General features: G+C 36.4%; 1 protein-coding gene across 2 annotated transcripts; it reads right to left on the reverse strand.

Annotated features, from left to right (window-relative positions):
• Positions 1–18,978, reverse strand: LOC125868103 (uncharacterized). 2 transcript variants are annotated; one of them, XM_049548708.1, is made up of 9 exons: positions 18,698–18,978; positions 18,275–18,610; positions 17,973–18,188; positions 13,286–13,932; positions 12,247–12,343; positions 12,109–12,162; positions 11,918–12,018; positions 8,924–9,132; positions 1–875 (listed from the first exon to the last, which is right to left on the reverse strand). In XM_049548708.1, the coding sequence occupies exons 1-9, from the start codon at positions 18,911–18,913 to the stop codon at positions 244–246; spliced, it is 2,508 nt and encodes an 835-aa protein (XP_049404665.1). In that variant the 5' UTR covers positions 18,914–18,978; the 3' UTR covers positions 1–243. The 2 variants fall into 2 exon arrangements, with proteins under 2 accessions (XP_049404665.1, XP_049404664.1); XM_049548707.1 differs by having other exon boundaries at positions 1–881; positions 18,698–18,977.
• Between the last annotated feature and the right edge of the window lie 2,460 nt (positions 18,979–21,438).

The following is a 21,438-nucleotide window of genomic DNA, read 5'->3' on the forward strand; positions in this document are numbered from 1 at the left end:
TTAACTTAATTCTTACTATCTTCTTTTATAAAACATAATCAACAACTAACAGCAATTCTTACAATGTCAAAACTAGTTGTGCAGTTGGAAAGAAATTATAATGTCCACAGGACCAAAGTACATTTATCTCTCTATATTAATTACTCGTTTTTGGCTAGAAAAAAAATAGATTGAAGACTAATAATACAGGATTTCATATATCGTTTTATTTTACAACTGGTAAAAAGCATATAGCTGAGTTGGTTATGTAGGTAATGTCCTAAGCAGTCTCAGAGCTCGCATCCAATGTGACCCTTGAGCTAATACAAGTCTTCTCAAAATTGGCACACTTCCTGCAGCTATAATTGCAGCATGATTCTCACTCTCCATACTCAAATTATATAGTATTGCTAGAGCTGCTTCAACAGCTCGCTCGCTCCCATTTTCAAGCACCTTCACTAACGGAAATATCCCTCCTTCTGCAGCCACGGCTCTGGTGGAATTCACCACCTCTTCAGAGATTATTCTGTTCAGTTCTACAACAGAAGCCTCTTCTACTTCCCGTGAATATGAGGTCTTCATCTGTTCTATCAGCCTTGGGATCGTCTCATAAAGAGTTACTTCTAAGTTGATCGGATTATCATTGTCAAAATTTGGACCAGAGAGATAGCTGAGCTTCACAAGACAGGCAGCAACCCAGTCTTTGTGGTATAGAGGGATGTCAGATTTCAGAACCTTCCGCAGTAATTTTGTGAAATGAGATGCATTTACTTTATGACAGAATTGTTCAAAGTCCAGCAGTCTTGTAAGTAATCGAGATGCAGCAGATATCGCATGACCTGCCTCTTCTACCTCAAGGGCATATAGTTCCGGTTTCTGCATATCTATTTCAGATTCTGTATCTACAATATAATTGTTGAATCCAGTTAGTTATGTCCAACAACAGGAGGAAGCAACTGAATTTAATGTAAATATTCTCTGGTCATGATAGAGACTATTATTTTAGCATAAGATCTTCATACCACAAATGTAAATAAGAGCAAATGACTAAATTTCATCATGTCATCCACCATGCTTCAAGTTTTCTTCCTTTAACAAAAGAACAAAAGATGGAATCCCCCCCTCCCCCAACACACACACCACCCACCCAACAAAATGCTATTAATTTTACACGTGTCAAAATTTGCATAATTATAACTACCTTAACTAAACTCCATAATGCTGGCTATGCTATCAAAGACGGATCCAGGATTTGAAATTTATGGGTTCCTACAACATCCTTAAGTTAATATATAATAATAGGTGGGTTCACAATCAAATATTTATAGATATTTAGTAAATTTCATAATACATATATATAGGGTCTAGACAAAAGCTACTGGGTGCCAAAAACCTACATGATACATATATAGGGTCTAGATAAAAGCTATTGGGTCCCATAAACCTACATATCCTATTGTGGATCTGACCGTATATGCTTGTATAAACCTAAAGACAAAAGTAAAGACGCGTGTAAGTTTCTGCAGCCCCTGAATGGAACACCCTGGCCCACAAATGCCATGTCTCAGACAAACAGATTAATGCAGATCACTGGCAAGTGAATTTATCTTCTAGTTCAGCTTGAACGATTTTACCGAACTGACCAAAAGAATGAGCTTGTAACATACGTAAGAATTTTCAAATCATCTGTAAGTCAACAGATCTACTCAATTACAAAAATTAACTTGTGGTGGCTAAGATTTAACTTTTCCACTGAACTGAAGAGAAATATTCTATAGAACACTAAAGCAATGAATACAAAAGGTGCACCATTATTATCAAAAACTCGGTACATGTTAAGCAGATCTGGATGGTTGGATAGCAACTTTCTACTTTTGGTGTAAAGAACATTGTATAGAAAATCCTGAACATTAGTAGATCTTTTAGGATTACTGTAATTAGTCTCTTGTTCTAGCTTGTTACTACCTTTTTGGAGGTCTCCAGCATACCTTAATGCTGAGGAATACAACATTACCAGTTTCAAAAAAAAAAAGATCTGGGTGGTTGGACATTTTCTCACTGTTAGAATCTTGCAAATATAGTGCTCTCTCCATCCTAATTTGTGTGACACCGTTTGACTTGATAGAAAGTTGTCCTAGAAAGTTTAAGAAAAAAGGAAGATTTTAAAATCTGTAGTCTAAAACAAACCTTAGACATTTGTGTGGCAACAAATTGTTTCATTAGTGGAAAAAGGGAAATTTTAAAGTCAGATTGTTTCTAATTAACGAAAGGTGACGTTCTATTTTGGACTAACTAAAAAGCAAAGAATGCCACATAAATTTGTTATATATCAGTAAAGATCAATTAGATTGACTCGTTCCTTGTAATTATGTAATTAGATTGATTGTCTTACCTTCTTTAGAGCATATAGATTCTACTATCTAACCCCGTAGCTTGACGGAATAATCAAGCAGTGTTCCCTCTCAATTTCTTCTCACGTGTATCAGAGCATATCGTGAGAAAATACTCACATCGGAGACTTACGTGGCCACTATATACACTTATCATGAGAAACTCATTGTCGGGGACTTCCGTGGCCACTATATACACTATTTTGAGGTTTGTCACTAACCAGGAGCACGGTGCATATACCAGTGCCACAAGTAGCATTGAATTCCTGTGACCCTACCCAGAAATTTTGTTTTCATAGGGTCGTCCACGAGCCTTGACGCGCCACCAGTTGTACCTACCTCTGCATTCTGCGCTGGCGCGTTCAGTGTTGTCTAGTCACCTTCTTAACCCACCTGAGTCCAAGGGTGGACATTCAGTTCTTCAGTTCAAATTTTTAGAACTTTAGTTTGGTTCTTTGCTTTTCAATTTTCGGATTGTATTACCAAATACTGAACCATAGTTTGTTCAGGTCGATTTAAGTCGCAACCATCATACTACTTTGTGCTACAATGCCCAAGTATTTATCTAATTAAATTGGGCTAACTTAACATATATACTTAGAAAAGCTTGGTTTTCCAGTTAACCGAAATACCGATAGTTTAAGACTGAAAACCAAACTTAATAAAATCAAAACCGAAAACTGACCTAAGAACCAAATCAATTCGGTTTGGTTTGGCCCACTTTTTTTATTTTTTCAGTTTTATGCCCACCACTACCTGGGTCACTTATTGATTCGACCTCACCCATCAAGGTCCCACTATTTCTTGCATAGCAACAGCTCTCCAACAAAGATCCAAGAAGCTTTGACTAAATTCTTGAAATCTTGTGAATCAACCTACCATTTCAGACCCTCAAGTGATTTGAGAAGTTTATTCAAACAACTTTTCCGGTGACTTTTTCGGGCGAGCAGGCTACTTCAGCATTTCCAGCATCATATCTTCATATTTATCCCTTTCTATAGTATATTTCTCCATTTACTTGACCTTCATTTAAAAAAATTCACTTGGAGTGGATGCTTTTGGCTCAAAAACCATTGATTGCAATTCGAACAAGTGATAACCACAGAACCTTTGGCAGGTAGCGCAAACTACTTTATCTTGGTCTTCTATTAGATTATGGTGCAAAGGTAAGTGAGTTTAGGATCTACTTGGTTAACAAGCTAAGGATATCGATGAGAAAGTTTAGGGAGAATTGAAAAGATCGATGCTCAACTGTGTAGTCTTTTATGAAAGTCTATTAACTCAAGGTATCTCTTTGTTCGACCATTCTAAACTTGTCTTTTAATTTGGGAGAAGGCTAGTGCTTTACACATAAACGACATTTCTTGCTTATATAATGTGATTTTTTGATTGACATACTTTAAAAGTAGGATATATATTTGTCTAACTATCTTGGACAGGACCAGACAGTTGTAGAATAGTATAATCAGTCGATGTCTGCTACTGCAAGTATTAATGAACAATTGGAGCAATGTCCGGAGACTTATTGGGTTCTTAGCACCTGTTGAGCCTCCATTGGATCTTCAATGCATGACCAAATCTTGGTTTGTCCTACTGTTCCTACAGTGGTTGATTTGTTCCGTCAGTTACCAAGGCTTGCCGCACCATCGACTGCACCAGTTGCCATTCCTCCCAGTCACACAATCACAACACACTGATATCAGCAGACTCTTCTGTCCTAGAATCTAAGACTAGAAATAAAAAATGAGAATCGTTTGGAAAAAATAGACGGAAATGTAACTTTTGTCACAAAATTGGTCATATTCGTGAGAAGTACTTCTCTTTACATGACCAACCTCCTAAAACTGCTCATGTTGCTCAGACTGAGTCCACCGGTAACCTAACCAATCCAATGTTCTACTTATATGAGGGGGAGTATAATGACTTGCTTTTGTATCAGGTACTTGCAAGTACCTAGACATCTTCACAGGTAGCTTCAGTTGCTCAAACAGATAATTTTGTTTCTTTCGCACAGAGACTTGAGTATATGCCCAGATTAACTGGTAGAGGTCACCAAGGATTCCCAAATGTTGACATAGAAAGTAGTAACTGTTATTGTTGTCTTAAATATTGTTCCAGCGCCAATTGCATGATTGTCATAAGATAATCATGAAATTAATGTTTCTTTTTTAAATGAAAGACAATTGCATGTACTCGCCTCACTGATCAGAATTTAATTGTTAACTAATAAATAGGAAGGTGATAAAATAATTAATGCAATATGATTAAGACTATTTAATCATAAAAGAGTGGATCACTAAATTGAAACATCACCCTATCCGACACTTTCAAACCAAGGACCTTGGTTGATTAAGGTACTTTCTAGGTTTTGAGGTTACTCTATCCTAATCACATATTACCATCTCACATAGGAAGTATGCTCTTGATATTCTTGAGGGGACAGGAATGATCGACTGTAGGCCTGTTAATACTCCAATAAACCTGAATGTAAGCTTAACCTGGTCAGGTGAGCCTCTTAGTGATCCTAGAAGATATAGGAGGTTTGTGGGCAATTTGAATTATACAATTGTGACTCACCTGATAATTGCAATTCGCTTCTTGGATTCTCCTTGTGATAGTCAAAATGCAGTTATTCGTATCCTTCAATATATTTATTTATTTACTTGAAATTATTCATATCCTTCAATATATAAACAAACTGTTCCAGGGAGAAGACTATTACATGAAGATAGAGGGCATGAGCAAATTGCTCGAAATACAGATATTGGACAGGGTCACTCTCCAAAAATGATCTACCCCTAGAATCTGGATACTACGTTCTAGTTGGGGTAAACTAAGAAACAAAATGCTATTGCAAGACCGGGTGCAAAAGCTGAATATTAAGCTATGGCAGTACCTACGTCTGAACTCATATGGGTCAAACAACTGCACAAAGAAACAACATTTGCGAGATCTATTAAGTTGAATGTCTTTCATGAGACTTGAGAGGATCAAAAACATGAAAATTAATTTATCATTTCGTAGGAGAAAAGATATTCTCACGAGACATTGACTCAGAGTCCGTAAGGTCAAATGATCACCTACAAAATATATTCACTGTTGCTAATCATCCCCAGAACGAAATATGTAGCAAGCTTGGTACATACAATTAGTATGCACAGGCTTGAGGGGAAGTGTTGGAATCTTGTAAATATAGTACATATTTGTTAGGATCAATTAGATTGAATCATGCACCACAATTATATAGTTAATTAGAATGTCTTCCCTTACTTCAAGAAATTTTCCCTCTTAATTTCTCCTCTCTCACACTCACAAAAAAGAAATATGAATAGTAACTGTTAGAATAGGAATAGGTATATACAATCCTACTTAGAATAGGAATAGAAATAGGAATAGGAATAGGAATAGGAATAGGAATAGTGAATAGTATCCTACTTGGGAAATAATTGTATTGCAGTATCTATAAATAGGGTCTATGTACCTTCGGGTGGCCCAGTGGCTTGGGCTTGGGACTTTCATGTTGGAGGTATCAAGTTCGAAACCCCTTGCCAGCAAGAGCAAGGGGTTTGCATTCTGGGTCGAGCTCGTCACATCGGTCTTACCTAGTGCGGGTTACCTCTCCTATGTGGTTTGCGAGCTATTGCATAGGAGCAGGGGGTTTTCCTTGTGCACACCCAAAGGGTAGCGACTGCGGGTTTCCCTTGTCATCAAAAATAAAATAAAAGAAAATAGGGTCTCTGTGTAATAATGTAGATACACAATTCACTAATATTTTGTTTCAATATTTCTCACATGGTTAGAGAGCCTCTACGATCTTGGTAGAGAATCAAAGAGCTTCCACTGCCGGCGGTGGCTATTACCCATATATGCCTCCCGTCTGGCCAATGATTATGTTAACAAAAGTAGGGACAATACTATATGCATGCACCCCATATTCAGGGGAAGAAAACTTAGACAGACAGGTCACCGTGTGTCAATTTCCATTGACTTTCTAGGGCTATTTTGTGTCAACCCCATATCTATCCAATTTATGTAGCATTGTGCCATCTTTCTATGACTACTTTCTTATATCTAATTTGTGTAGCACCGTCCCATCCTCCCGATGACTACTTTTTTATATCTAGTTTGTGTAGCATCGTGTCATCCTTCCGGTGACTACTTTCTCATATTTAGTTTGTGTAGCACTGTGCCATCCTTTCGATGACTATTTTCTGATATCTGATTTGCGTAGCACCGTCCTTTTCGGTGACTAGTAGTGTTTTGGAAGGCGACAAAAGGTGAAAACGGTGTGCCTCACCGCGCTCACCTTTTTGAATTGAGGCGCCAATTAATACCAAAAACTTAAAATATTCAACTCCATATATAAATATCCAAAATCTCAATAGCAATAACATATATTAGCAAATATTATATTAATTAGTGTATAACTAAATTGAGTAGGGCAGAAAAAAATATAGAAAGAAAGGATTGAATTTTTTTTAAAATATGTAGGCAGATTGCAGTAATGCAGTCAGTTATCAGTAGCTTCCAAAATAAAAAATAAAAAAAGAGTAAAAAACAGAGTCTGCACTTCTTCTTCTGCATATGAAAGAAGAAGAAAAGAAGAAGAAGAAAAGAAAAATAATAAAAATCTAAAATCGTTCCTGCTGAGTGCTGAGCAACTGAGGTCTCGTCGTCAGTAGTGACAGGAACTGGAGAAGAGAAGAAGAAGAAAGTCGCAAAGTAGTGAGGGAGGAGAACTGGAGAAGAGAGTCGCGAAGTAGTGAGGGAGGAGAACTGGAGAAGAGAGGGTTGCGAAGGTGCGAGGAGAGTCACAATGGATAGAAGAACTCCTAGGTTTACAAAAACACCAAATAAACCCTAATATTGCCTTTTAATTATTCAATCAGATCTTTAAAAAAAAAAAGTTGACGCCTTGTCGCCTCGCCATTCGCATTTCAGTCGCCTTTCTGAACTTGCCACACCTTACCAGTAAAAGGTGACGAGGCAAACGCCTTTCAGAACACTGGTGACTACTTTCTTATTTGTGTAGGGTCATGCCATTATTCCGACCTTACCATATAATTTCTCTTTTTCAATAAGATCATGCCGTCAATTCGACCCTACCTATATGAATTCTATTTTCTAGTTGGGTCGTGTCATCATTCAGATCCTACCCATATAATTTTGTTTCTCACTAGGGCCGTGTCATCATTCCGACCCTACCCATATAATTTTATTTCTCAGGTTTTGACCACTTTCACCCATCAAATCTAGTAATCCGGTGCATGAGCATGTTTCGGCTAGTTTTATGGTGACTTTCTTGTTTAAGATCTACTTATCTCTTGATTTTGAGATGATCCATATATTTTATATCAGATTTCGAGCACTTTCTGTTTCAAATTTGCTTTTGGGAGGGAAAAAAAGGTGATCAAGAGGAAGAAGTTTATATGGAGCAACCACCTGGTTTTGTTGTTCAAGGGGAGTATGGTAGCCTTGTATGTCGATTGTGTAACTCACTCTATGATCTGAAACAATCTTCTCAAGCTTGGCTTGAGAAGTTCAACACTACAGTCCAGGAATTTATCACTCTGTGTTCTATCGACATTATGCATCGAATCTAGTGTTTCACGAGAAGACCAAGCACATTGAGATTGACTGACATTATGCATCAAATCCACTATTTCATGAGAAGACTAAGCACATTGAGATTGATTTTCAATTTTGTTAAGTCGAATGTTCAACTTGCAGATATCTCACCAAGTTCCTCATCAGTCCTCATATTAGTTACATTTGTAACAAGCTAGGTACATATGACTTGTATGCACCAGCTTGAGGAGGAGTGTTAGCATAGGAATATGTATATATAATCCTACTTAGAATAGGAATAAGAATAGTAAATAGTATCCTACTTGTAAAATAAGTATTACAGTGTCTATAAATAGGGTCTCTGTGAAATAATGTAGATACACAATCCATAATATTCTTTTCCAATATTTCTCACAGTAATATTGGTGAGTTTGTTGAGCATATTCAGGGAATTAAAGAATGGACAATAGGACAAGTGAAAAAACTGGAAGATGAAAATTGGAATTGTACCTAGACCCGAGAGAAAGAGAGAGAACAACCTCATTGACTTAGAAATGATAATAATTCGGTGTAGATGGAAGGTAAAATGTTGTGGATCACAACTGTATCCAAAAATATAACTAGTACATGCCTGAGGTGAACTGTAAAAACTATTAAGTGTAAGTTGGGGCACAATTTGAGGCCTAAATGCCAGAAAAGAATGTCCTACCCTCCTACTTTGGTAGTGAGGCACTACTTTTGAAATTCGCACATTGATGCTACTTAAAATCTAACAAAAGAGCATGGTTTCCTTCTTTGAGATGGTATTCTCCAGAAAGTTCCTAAGACTTCTTGATTACCATGTTATATTGAACAGAACCAGCATCAAACTACTACGTACTTTTAAGAGGGACCAACTGATATACTGACAGAAAAATAATGAGAAATAAGCACACTTTCTGAAAGATTTGGTCTTGATGAGGATTAGGGCGAGTAGTCTCTCATACCATTTAAAGTTTTCTGCTGGAGAACAGCATCTAGACCAGTTTCTAGGTCAATGGACAGGATCTTTTCCATGCATGGCTCAATAACTGAAGCGAACTCAAGGATAGAAGCAGCTTTCCTCTGTAAATCTGGAGACGATGTCCTCATGATATCAACTAGGCGAGATAAAACAGTTGAATCTAAGAGATCCACCACATTGACAGTTTCCAAACTGCAAAAACGAAACGTGAGTTTGTTGCAACCATGAAATAGTTAATAGATTTGTATTATATCTGCTGTAACACCAACTAGTGAAGCACTGAATACAGTCCTGCATTTCAAATATTTCAAAACTGCTGCAGATTGACCAAACTGCTCATTTGCAAAAAGTAAAGAAAAATGTCTTTTTTATGAAGCAAGGATAATTGGAAATGAACAAATGTTGTTATTATGTGTTAGAACATGAATAGGTTTATACAATCCTATTAGAATAGGAATAGGTTTATTATATATACAATCTTATTTAGAATAGAAATAGGAATAGAAATAGAAATAGGAATAGTAAATTGTATCCTACATGGTTAAGGAAGGATTGTATTGTAGTGTCTATAAATTGGGTCTCAATGTAATTATGTAGACACGACAACAATTCAATAATATTCTTTTTCAATATTTCTCACATGGTATCAGAGCCTCTACGATCTAGGTAGAAAATCAAAGAGTTTCTGTTGCCGGCAGGTGGCTATTACCCATATATGCCACCCATCTGACCAATAATTATGTTAACAAAAGTGATATCAATGATATATGCATGAACCTCATCTTCAGGGGAAGAAAACTCAGTTAGATAGGTCAACGTGCATCAATTTTCGATGACTTTTAGGACTGTTTTGTGTCGACCCCATATCTGTCGGTATTTGTGTAGCACCGTGCTATCTTTCTGGTGACTACTTTTTCATATCTGATTTGTGTAGCACCGTGCCATCTTTCCGGTGACTACTTTTTCATATTTAATTTGTGTAGCACCGTACCATCCTTCCGGTGACTACCTTTTTTTGCATATCTGATTTGCGTAACACCGTGCATCTCTCCGGACTACTTTTCATATTTAATTTGCGTAGTACCGTGGATTTTTCCGTACTACTTTCTCATATCTGAGTTGCATAGCACCATGTCTTTTCGGTGACTCAGATTTGATCTGCGTAGTTCCATTCGTCTTTCCGGTGACTCCTCAAATCTGATTTGCGTAGGGTTATGCCATCCTTCTAACCCTACCCATATAATTTCTCATTTTCAGTAGGGTCGTGCCATCATTCCCACCCTACTCATATTATTTCTCATTTTCCAGTTGGGTTGTGTCATCATTCCGACCCTACCCATATAATTTTATTTCTTAGAGTACGACCATTTTTAGCCATCAAATCTAATATTCCAGCATATGAGCATGTTCCGCCCAATTTTTCGATGACTTTCTTTGTTTAATATCGACTCATCTATTGATTCCAACATGATCCATATACTTTATACTAGATTTTGAGCACTTTGTTGCTGGGGAGGGGGGGGAGGGGGGTTAGTAGCCTTGTATGTCGATTATGTAAGTCACTCTATGGTGTAAACAGTCTTTGCAAGTTTGGTTTGGGACGTTCAACACTGTAATTTTATCACTCTGTGTTTTTTTTGATGAAGTAAATGTTCCATTGAAGGCATCAAGAAGATGCAAATTAGTTACAAAAGTAGAAGCAAAAACAGTTGGTCTGCTGGCTCAAGTACAATTATGCTAAAACTAAGGAGCCAACAAAATTTGAAAAACTATCCAGGGAATCTACATAGGACAAATTAACCCAACTGTACAGACACATAAGGCATTCCGCTTTGAGAGAATGTAAAGGAGTTGATAGACCTTCAAAACATCTTCTGTTCCTTTCCCTCCAAATACTCCAAAAAATTGCTGCAGGTATCATCTTCCAAGTCTGTTTGATGGTGCTGTCAACTTTCCAGTAACACCAACTCTCATAAGCTTCTTTGATACTATGTGGCATGACCCAATTGAGTCCAAAAAGAGAGTAAAACATGTTCCACAGTTTTATCACTCTGTGTTTTATCGGCATTATGCATCAAATTCAGTATTTCATGAGAAGATTAAGCATACTGAGATTGACTGACATTATGCATCAAATCCAATATTTAATGAGAAGACGAGCACATTGAGATTAACTGTAATTTTGTGAAGTATACTAATCAACTTGCAGATATCTCACCAAGTCCCTCATCGGTTATCATATTAATGACATTTGTAACAAGCTAGGTACATGAATTGTATGCACTAGCTTGAGGGGGAGTGTTAGAACATGAATTGGTTTATACTATCCTATTAGAATAGGAACAAATTTATACAATCTTATTAGAATAGGAATAAGTTTATACAATCTTATTTAGAATAGGAATAGGAATAGGACTAGAAATAGAAATGAGAATAGAAAATAGTATCTTACTTGGTAAAGGATTGTATTCTAGTGTCTATAAATTGGGTCTCAAAGTAATAATGTAGACACGACAACAATTCAATAATATTCTTTTTCAATATTTCTCACACTATGGAACTTAAAATACATGTATTATATTGCATTTACCATGTCAACAAGATCATTGGAAGAATACTTTCAACATAAATTGAGCAGGAACCAAAACTTCCCTAGATATGCCCTTTACCGTATATCTTGTAAAAATATAGAAGGATGATGAAGGAATGAGTCTTTGGACCTAAGAGCATAAATTTAACACATCATTCTAATCATGAACCCTGAAATCTTAATAATGCACATAGAAAAATGTAGCAAGTGATTGCTCTTATCATTAAGAACTAAAATCTTCCAAATAAATATTGTAGGCTTATCAAAAAGCACTGCAGAATTGATATCATTGGAACAGGTATTCATGAACTAAGCAATTCAAGGTCGTGGTGGAACGCATAGATACAAAGGGAAGGAGGTAAAATATGCAAAAAAAAAACATGAAACCTGGTAGTTGATGCAACTTTCACATTTTCATTTCCAGTCAACCCAGCATTTCTTGCTGCACTCCTTGCCTTTATTGACCCATTAACTGGTCCATTATAAAACTGAATAACAACAGAAAGAAAAGAGTCACTCAGAGAGGTTGTGGAAAGAGCTTGAGCTCCCCTAAGAACTAATGAGCAATAGATACAGACCTTTGATTTCATTTCTTTGCTAGGATCTAGGATCCGAGTAAGAATGTCCAATATCTGCATAGGAAATAATTTCATTTTACCTCTGCGGTACAAGAATCTGACTGATCAACATTTTAGTGGGGAAAAAAATTGCAGTACCATTCTTGTCAAGCTCTTACAGATCTCTGAGTTACTGAGCAAGTCAACCAAAGAATACAAAGCATTTTGTTCTTCCAACCTTTGGCATACGTCATCACTTCATCCACAAAGATATGAAACAATATAAATTAGAACAAAGGTGTTCAGTGCATGTTGAACAGAACAGATAAACTTAATTTTAAACAAAGGAGAGTACAAAACAGGAACCGAAGTGTATAAAGAGTTCTGTTCCAAACTCTTTGAAGTTATAGTGTGAGCGATCACATACAACATGGAAAAATTGTATTTAACTACAAGAATGAGAGTGTGAAAGTTGTGATGAGCTGAAAATGTACTCTAACTGATGGAGTAAGTAGAAGTCTGGGTGTGACAGCAGCATCATAATTTTATTTAATCCTTCTAACTTTAGATTTAGCAATTACATTATTTAAGAGTTTGGCTTAGTATCAAAGCGGCAAGAGTCATATTCACTTAGAAAGTTGCACATAATGGCAGAAGAATTTCGCCCTCTCCAAAATGCATAGACCGGATCACGGTGCTCTTAAAAGTAAAGTCCAAAGAAGGAAAAGAGCATTCTGCTAAGTATTAAGCAGAAGGTTTTGAAACATTGCAGGGAGTCAAACAGATTGAACACTCGCTGCAACATGTCACCAATGCCTCATGACTATATGAAAATGGGAATACAAGAATTACATGTGAAGTTTTGTCAAATAACAGCAAACCTAACAGAATCACAAGGATTGAACAAGTTGCTTTACAATAAGATTCTTTTAAGAACTCAGCCCAACCCCAGAGCCATGAATTGTATTTTTTTCAAGGTAAGCGCATAATGGAGGAAGAATTCACCCTTTCTAGAGTGAATTATCAGATGATAATGCCTTAACATCAATATTACAAAACGGAGAGAACCTTCACAGTTCACTGCATAAAGTGATGAACCTTGCCACAGAGCCATAATCACATAAAGACTTGACCAGATAAGTCATGTGTCACAATTACTACATGGGAGAGGAGAATATGTTAGGAGTTAATTTGATACCTGATAGACATCCTCTGTATAGCCCGAAGAACAGCTAATTTAACAGTGTCACTAGGATGGCTAATTAGCTGAACAAGAGGGTTTATAGCACCTGCTTCTTTAAATGAAACTCGCATATGTTCATTAATAGACGCATCTGCAATGGCATCTGCAGCACTAGCAATAGCTGACTCATCTTCAAGTCCAAGAATTAATACCAACCGAGCCACACCATCAATCCACGGCAAAAGAGTAAACCTTGGATTTGAAGGAAGTCCACCCCTGGATTTGTTCTCTTCTTCAGTTTCAATTGCCCCAATACGTGCAAGAAATTGTTGTCGAGTGCGTCCTACCATTGCATTCATCTTTCCTTCCTCAATGTTTACATTATTATCCTCAATATTTAATCCAAGAAGTAATTCAGAGGCACCAAATCTTGAAGGTTTTGGGTTTTTTTCAATTTTGGTGCCATCAGGCAAAGAAGGCCATGAATACAGAGGTGGTCTGAAGGACTTGTAGGAAGCTGCACCAACTAAAGGGACAAGAAGAAGACCTTCCTCCATGATAAGAATCTTGCTGTACTCATCTTTCGCAAGTTCCAGCAATGCGTTTGTCGCTTCATTTTTAATGACCTTAGATCCCTCCACCTCATTTTTCAAGAACATTGCCTGCATAGTCCAAGGCAATGAAATTCAGTAAGCTTCAGACTTGCAGCATCAAAGACATTAAGCACCAAAAACTGGATTAAAAAATCCAGCCCAAAATGTGACAGAGACTATTATTAGAAAAAAAAAAGTAAACTTTCTTTCTGGACGTTGCAGTTTTTACAAGAGATCCAACAAATTAGCAATGTTTTGACAGATCAAATCACCTATGAGTAATAAGCAGAAGATGAGACTAGTGAAGCTTTAGACATTCTTGCTTAAACCAACTGTTATAACAATTTCTTCATGAATGTCTTATTAGTTAATTACATTGTCAACTCGTGTGATCATTGGCATGATTTGCAGCATTAATATATAAATCATGCACCATGATCTCCATTTCTTTTCCAATCCTACTCTGAATCTATTTGGTTCTATTAGGTTCTTTCCCTACCTATCATTGTTCAAGAACCAACAAATTATATTTTAGTCCATTTCTGTATCTATTTTAATAGGTTCTTTCTCTCCATATACTTGTTCAAGAACCAACTAATTATATTCTAGATATCTTTTTCTTAATGTTACATGGAAAATCCGGGTGTTCCTATCAGAATAGGGGTAACAAGCAACACTGACACATCCAAGCCGAATACAGAAGGGAAAGTCACCCGATAGGTTCTCTTTTTTGAGGAGGGTTAGTTTGGGAGGAACAGGTGGTGCAAGGACAACATTTTGAGCATTAGTTTTCCAATCATCTACATAATTTCATGTCAGAATGAGATGAAAGTCCAACGAGTCCGAAGATTACATAATGGATAAGTGTTTTTCGAATTAGAGATTCAATTCAGGAGGAATTTTCAGGATTGCAAGGTGGCAGAATCCCAAAGTTTTATTGATTTACCCACAAGATAGACATTATGTATTTAGGGAGGGGAGAAGGATAATGGAGCTTTCTCTGTTAAATCCAATTATGGAAAACTTTTGTATAGGGAGGAGTTGAACTTTTTCGTATAGGTCGATTTGGATTCTGTGGAAGAAGAAGTTACGTATGTTAGCTGGTGTTATATGTGCAAGGGTTTGGGTGAAGATGTCAACCATCTCATCATTTATTGTATGGTAGCATCAAGACTATGGTGGGAAATTCTCAATATGGTTTGGTATATTTGGGTGATGCTAGGTGAAAGAGGTAATGGCCCATTCGGGCTATGGTAGTAGGAGAAGAAGTAGGGTGTGGAAGCTTGCGCCACCACTAGCTCTTATGTGGTTAGTATGGAGAGAACGAAATAAAGGGGCTTTGGAAGGTGTAGAAGTCAACTTTGTTCAGTTAAGAAGTAGTATCTTGTCACTACGGGTCGTTTGGTAGAGTGTATAAGAATAATGCAGAACATAGTGTATTAGTTATGCTAAGATTTTTCTTACGTAGTGCTTGGTGGTGTATTAAAAATAACATACATTGCACAAGTTTTTTAAGAAAAAAAATTGTTTACAAAAATACCCTCCACAAATATGGTGGAAAAGGTTTGGTGGGACAATTGTGTGTTTAACCGTGCTAATGCATGCATTAGAAATCATTGCATTAATAATGCATAGAAATCCATGATATTAGTAATACATATGTCAATACACAATAGAGTGTATTAGTAATGCAAGCATTAGTTATACATAGGCTAAAAAGTGTACCCAGTGAAATCGCATAAGACTCAGTCTGGAGAGGGTAGAATGAACGCAGACCTTACGACTACCTTGTGGAGATAGAGAGGCTATTTTCGAAAGACCCTCAACTCAAGTGAAGAAGGAGACAGTGAAAAAAAAAGATAGTAAGTAACAAAGAAACGGTGCAAAGTCTACCAAAAGGGAGCAAAGATAACAACAGAATAGTGCGATAACCAACAAACAAATTGATTAAAATTAAATGAGACACTGCAGATGAAAAGAGCCCAAATAAAAGGAAGTGAAACAAACCACGAGCTAGATTAAAACCAATAAGAGGAAAAGGTGTAAACAAACTACGCATGCCAAGTTAAAATTAAATACAACTTCGCAATGATCTGGAAGTCTGCTCTACCTAAAAGAGAACTGTGAAATGAAACAATGATAAATTCGGAAAGATGAATTCAAAAAGTGCAACCAGGATTCATGAAATCTGTGAATAACATTTTACAATGTATGGAAACTCCATACAATCTAAAGCATGAGTGGTTTTCTCAATGTGCTTTTGCTTCCAGGACTGGAATTATCACAGGCATTAATCTCTCGGTAATGGATTTTAGCAAAGACCAGTTATTCCATTGTATAGGTGCTTTATCTTTTATCAGTCCATTGTACAAAAGCTTACAACTTATCACTGACATCTTCCAGCAGGTTCATCAATTTCTTGGCTAATTGCTGCCTCCGATATTCAGGAGCCACAGTTAATGCAGAGATGTGCCAAAATTCACACGTGGAAAAGCATAATAGTGTCTAGTGTATCGACCCCAAAAGACATCAATTATTCTGAGAGGAAAATGAACTTGACTGTATTCACTTCCTTTTCTATTGACCTTTTTTCAATAATTTTGTGTCATTTATTTTTTTTTATTAATTGTATTCCAGTTTTGCCTCGTAGAAAATTCAAAAAGAGATTGGTTTCATTATTTTGCAAGAAAATAAAGACATTAGGTTGAGAATCATTAAAAAAAAGGACAGGATGCAAATCACAAAAGAGGACATATATTAGGGGTGCAAAACGCAATGGACTCAAGATTGAGTGTAGTTCATAGAAGACCATTTCGTTTTGTAGGTTAAGTAGTTTTTGGTATACTAGCATGTTTTGTTCAACACTGATAAAATTTATTACTTCATCAAAAAAAAGGTTTTTTTTTGAGAACTTGAATTGATGTAAGCAGAAAATTTCTTCCTAACTGCCCAACTCCAGTAAGTCTATCATTCTACCTATGTGCGTAATGTCCTATACATCCTGAGACAGTGATAGGTGGCCATTTTTTGGGGGCATGGCTTCCAAGAAATGAAGGGGAAAAAAAACTATATCAACTATCACTTTAGTAGGACAACATTTCTAACTGTCCCAAGACTGCCACTCCTTGAGACAATCTTAAGGTAGACAGTTTTTACAGGGTGGCATAAAAAGGGATATAAGGCATACAATGGTTTTCCTCATGTACTATGGATTGGCACACACGTGACGAGGAAAAAGAGCTTACAAGCTTGACCACACTGTTTGAGCAAGCACTGAATCAGCCTTTACAATGTCTTAAGAAGGACTAGTTAGGGTCAATATATTGTTCTTCCATTAGAGCTCACAGTCACTTGAAGGTATAATTGATGAAACCCACAGACGTAGAATAGTACTTTATCATCATCCACCAACATTTTCTAAATCAAGTTCTAAAATAGTTTGCACAAAAAGGTTCCCACATGAACCTGCAAGAATTGGGCAAGGAAACCCAATTAATTGGTTCCTAAAGAACCCCCATATTCGCAATGCATCTGACCAGTACGCTCCAAGGTAGCAATTTAAGACTTCCAGTAGACTGAGTCCTCTTTTGCCTTATCGAACTCTCATCCGCATTATTTTAGTCAGAAATTTCTGAAATGGCTGTCAACTTCTACTGAAAGAATAAGTCACTATGACGTCTGAAGGTGACAGAAGGAGACAAGGTAACTTGAAGGTGGTATAATGAGATGAGGTAATCCTAAAATTATATTTAAGGAAGTTGTCTCTGAAGACTTAAAATCTCTTCAAGAAATGTAGACTTAGTTAAGAGCACAACAGAACAGAAGACGCAAATGTCCATATAGAGATAAATATGAGACATAGAGATATAGAGATCCGCTAAGTTGCATTGAAAAACAAATTGTTTATCTCTGTTTTTGTACTGGAACACATGAACAGAGCAGCATGGATTCAAGGAATTTTGTATAGCTGTTCACAGCTAGTGTAGGATTGAGGGATAGTTGATTGATTTCATATAAAATTTTCACAATTCTGGAACACTCATAAATATATTCAAGATCAATATATATATCTTCGCAAAAACAAAAGTGCAAGAATCAACTGGCCTCACCAGTTTTGGAACGACACCTGCTTCAATCATATTATTGTGATTAGAAGCAGTCAACGCCAAATTTGCCAGAATCCCTCCAGCTGCCTCCTTCACTTGCACTTCTTCATACTCGAGGAACTTTATTAGTAAAGGCAGGAAATCAGACTTGGCAATTTTGTTTCTTAGTTTCTCATCCACAGATAAATTCCACAATGTACATAACCCTTGCTCCATCACCTGCAGACATGAATTAAAGCTTTAGGCTCAATCCTTGTGTCAAAAGGACATTAGGAGAGTAAAAAAAAATGAAGTAGATTTTGCACATCTGAGGAGAGGGAAGAACGTCTGAGGAGGGCATTTATCTCTTCAATAGCACCACTATCTGCCACAAGGTCTCTATACATATCCACAGAGGATATCATCCTTAATAGACCAGCAGCAGCTTCACAAGCAGCATTAGACTCAGACCTTAAAAGGTTCACAGTGAGATTAACAGAACCTCGAAACTGCAGTATCATATCAACACACTGCTTTCCACCAAGTGAATATTTCCAGAGAGCAATTACTGCTTGTTCTCTATCTAGAGGGTCATGGTCCAAGCCAAGCATCCGAACAAACAATGCGACATTAGATGAGGCATCATTTATCATATCAACATCCTGGAAATGAAGAAGTAAGATTCACATATTGTCAATCTATGCTTTAACACCAACAATAACAAAGAGCAACTCGGATTACAGACAAACCTGGTGAGGGTTAACATAAACTTCACCCATGCCATCACTGGAACACAACCTGGGGTTGACATGATTATCAAAAAACGTAGAGATTGAAAAGAAAGAGGGATTATAAGCTTTTCTTCTTCTAACTGTCACACTAATTCCTACCGGAGTTCGTAACACTCCTTTAACCAAATAATTCGGTGGCTTCAGTAACAACTCTCCCCCAATTGATGTTGTCATCTTCAACCGCAACTGATAATGGAATGTACACCAAATTTAGGAACTCTTTAAAGGGCTAAACCTAAATAGCCCCCCCAAAAAAATAGAGGTCACAAAAACTTAAACCACTTTCAAAATTAAGAAAAAGTGATTTAATTATGAGAAAATTTCAGAAATATCAAATATAATAGATATAATAAGGTTCTATAGCTATAGTTTTGATAATTGTTCTGTTTGTTAGGGAGGTTGTGGTTTGTATATTTCTTCCCGTTTGTATATGTCTCTTGTGAATATACAAATAAGGTAAGCATATATAAATTTTATATTTATATATTTAGGAATATTTCATAACTCTGTTTGTAATTTCGCTTGTCAATATACAAATAGGATAATTTATTTTGGTTTTTTCATAAATCGTATACAAATAACTATGGTAAGCATATAAAAACTCTTGATTTATACAATCAGAAACTAAATTATACAAATTTTGTATTTATACAAATCAGGCGAATAGCAAGAATTGGGGAAACTGTAGACATGAATTACAATTTTCTTAAATTATAGCTATATTACCTAATATATGCTAAATATTTGGTATTCTACATAATTTTCCCTATAATTATTGAATAGAGACAGCAATTTTAACATTCGTGCTAATAACACTAATTTTTAAATCCTCAAATTTTATTATTTTCACAAAGACCTATCTTCCCATCTCATCCCCATTGTTTGTCGCCTGGTAGAGCTAGGACAGTTATTGTATGAGGTCTACCCAATGCTAGATGCACTATGATTCCAAGAAATTTTTTTAATTCATTTTCATTTTTGGAATTCTCAACAGTTCAGCAATAATGATATCCCCCAACATACCAAAATCATCCCCTCCCTCTTCTGTTGTTTCTATCACCGTCGTCACCATCACCTTCTCTTGTTATTCATCCGTCACTTTTTCCTCCATAACCACTACTTCCGCTTCTTCGTCATCCTCCACTACCACCACTTTTTTCTCCACCATCACCACTCATTTATCCACTACCACCACTATAACTTTCTCCACTACCACCATTATCACTTCCTCCATCATCCAGACCATCGTGAGTGACACTCATACTAACCCTCCGGTGGGAGAACCAATTACTAACCAGTCTAACCCATCAATCATTATTTAGAAGCAAACTCATTATATAAAACACTAAAAACAATTTAAAACAATAAATAATCAAACTCCCATAAACTCAATCTTTTGTCATTAAAACAACTATGCGGAAACAACCTCATAGAAACTGAAAGTCGAAGTACCAAAACTCTAAATTATTGTCACACCCCGAGCCTATACCCTAGACGTGGCTAGCACTCAAGAACCATTGTTGGTCCCCAAGCGAACCCTTGACTTGACTGGCTACTTAGCGAAAGATTTACTCAAGTAAATAGAAAACATTAAATGCATAAGTAAACTCAATAGTCTCAATTAAACTCAACTCAAATAAATGTCGAGAAATACTTAATAAAGTATAAGTAAACGTTTTCAAGATCTCAAAACAGAAAGAAACATACTGAGAGACTCATCAACTCTAACCATCTATGAATCCTCTAATATTAGGGTAGATGTCAAGACAAAAACCATGACAACTCAACAATGAGTCCTCCGGAAAGCACGAAGGCTCACCAAAAATATCTGAAGAACAAAGTGATCTCAACGAAACACCTATTGATGATCATGAACACATGTATTTGCATCATAAAAAGATGCATCAAAAGACATCACTACATTTGAATGTGTGAGTGTAATATGGTTGAATAAATTAATAACTGAACTAAAGGACTGAAGGCAACTTAACTAAATCAATTTATGAATATGAAGTGAAAACCCTTTGAGTTACACAATAAAGATATGTAATAAAAACAATATGAAAATAATATACTTTACTTGTAGGGAGTTTCTCTAACCGACAACCATTACTATGAGTCTAGCAATGATACAACGTTTCGCCCACATTGCAAGGGTTATCTTATACTTTGTCGGGGTATAGGATGATATTGTAACTATGAATCTATCTAATAGGCCTTCTCAGAGGCAGTGAGGAGTCGCACAAAGAATTAGTGTTAATCTATCCTACTCTTGTCGTCTATGTTTTGGACCACAAATACCCTTAAAACATTATCTTTGTCATATGTGCTGACATGGCAGTCCACCTAGGCAGACCAACATGGTAAAAATCACTTCCTCTCTATTATGTTGTTCTTCCTTGTTAAAGTGAAGGGCATATATGCTATAGTTTTTGGACGACAGGGGCACCATTGTCCCAAAAATATGACGGAAGGTATCTGCATACCATTTACAATAGTTTAGGGGTATATTTGTCATTTTTAGTTTAAAGATTGATATTTGAATATTTGAGTTGAAATCTCAAAAATATATATGAAAGAGTTATTAGAAGTTTGAAAATTTAAAAATCGATTTTGTGAATTTATGACCCCAAACAATGAAATCGATCCTTCAACATGCAATTACAACCTCAAACAAACTTCAGCACACTTTGAAATTG

This window comes from Solanum stenotomum, chromosome 6 (genome assembly GCF_019186545.1).
Source record: "Solanum stenotomum isolate F172 chromosome 6, ASM1918654v1, whole genome shotgun sequence".
NCBI lineage: Eukaryota > Viridiplantae > Streptophyta > Magnoliopsida > Solanales > Solanaceae > Solanum > Solanum stenotomum.

Excerpts from the sequence above, each read along its gene's own strand:
- LOC125868103 (XM_049548707.1), bottom strand. The coding sequence starts at position 18,913 with ATGACAACATCAATTGGGGGAGAGTTGTTACTGAAGCCACCGAATTAT. Across the intron at positions 13,933-17,972 it reads CAGGTGTCGTTCCAAAACTG|GCAATGTTCTTGAAAAATGA; the intron begins GTGAGGCCAGTT and ends TGGACTATGCAG. Across the intron at positions 12,019-12,108 it reads GCAAAGAAATGAAATCAAAG|TTTTATAATGGACCAGTTAA; the intron begins GTCTGTATCTAT and ends GTTGTTATTCAG.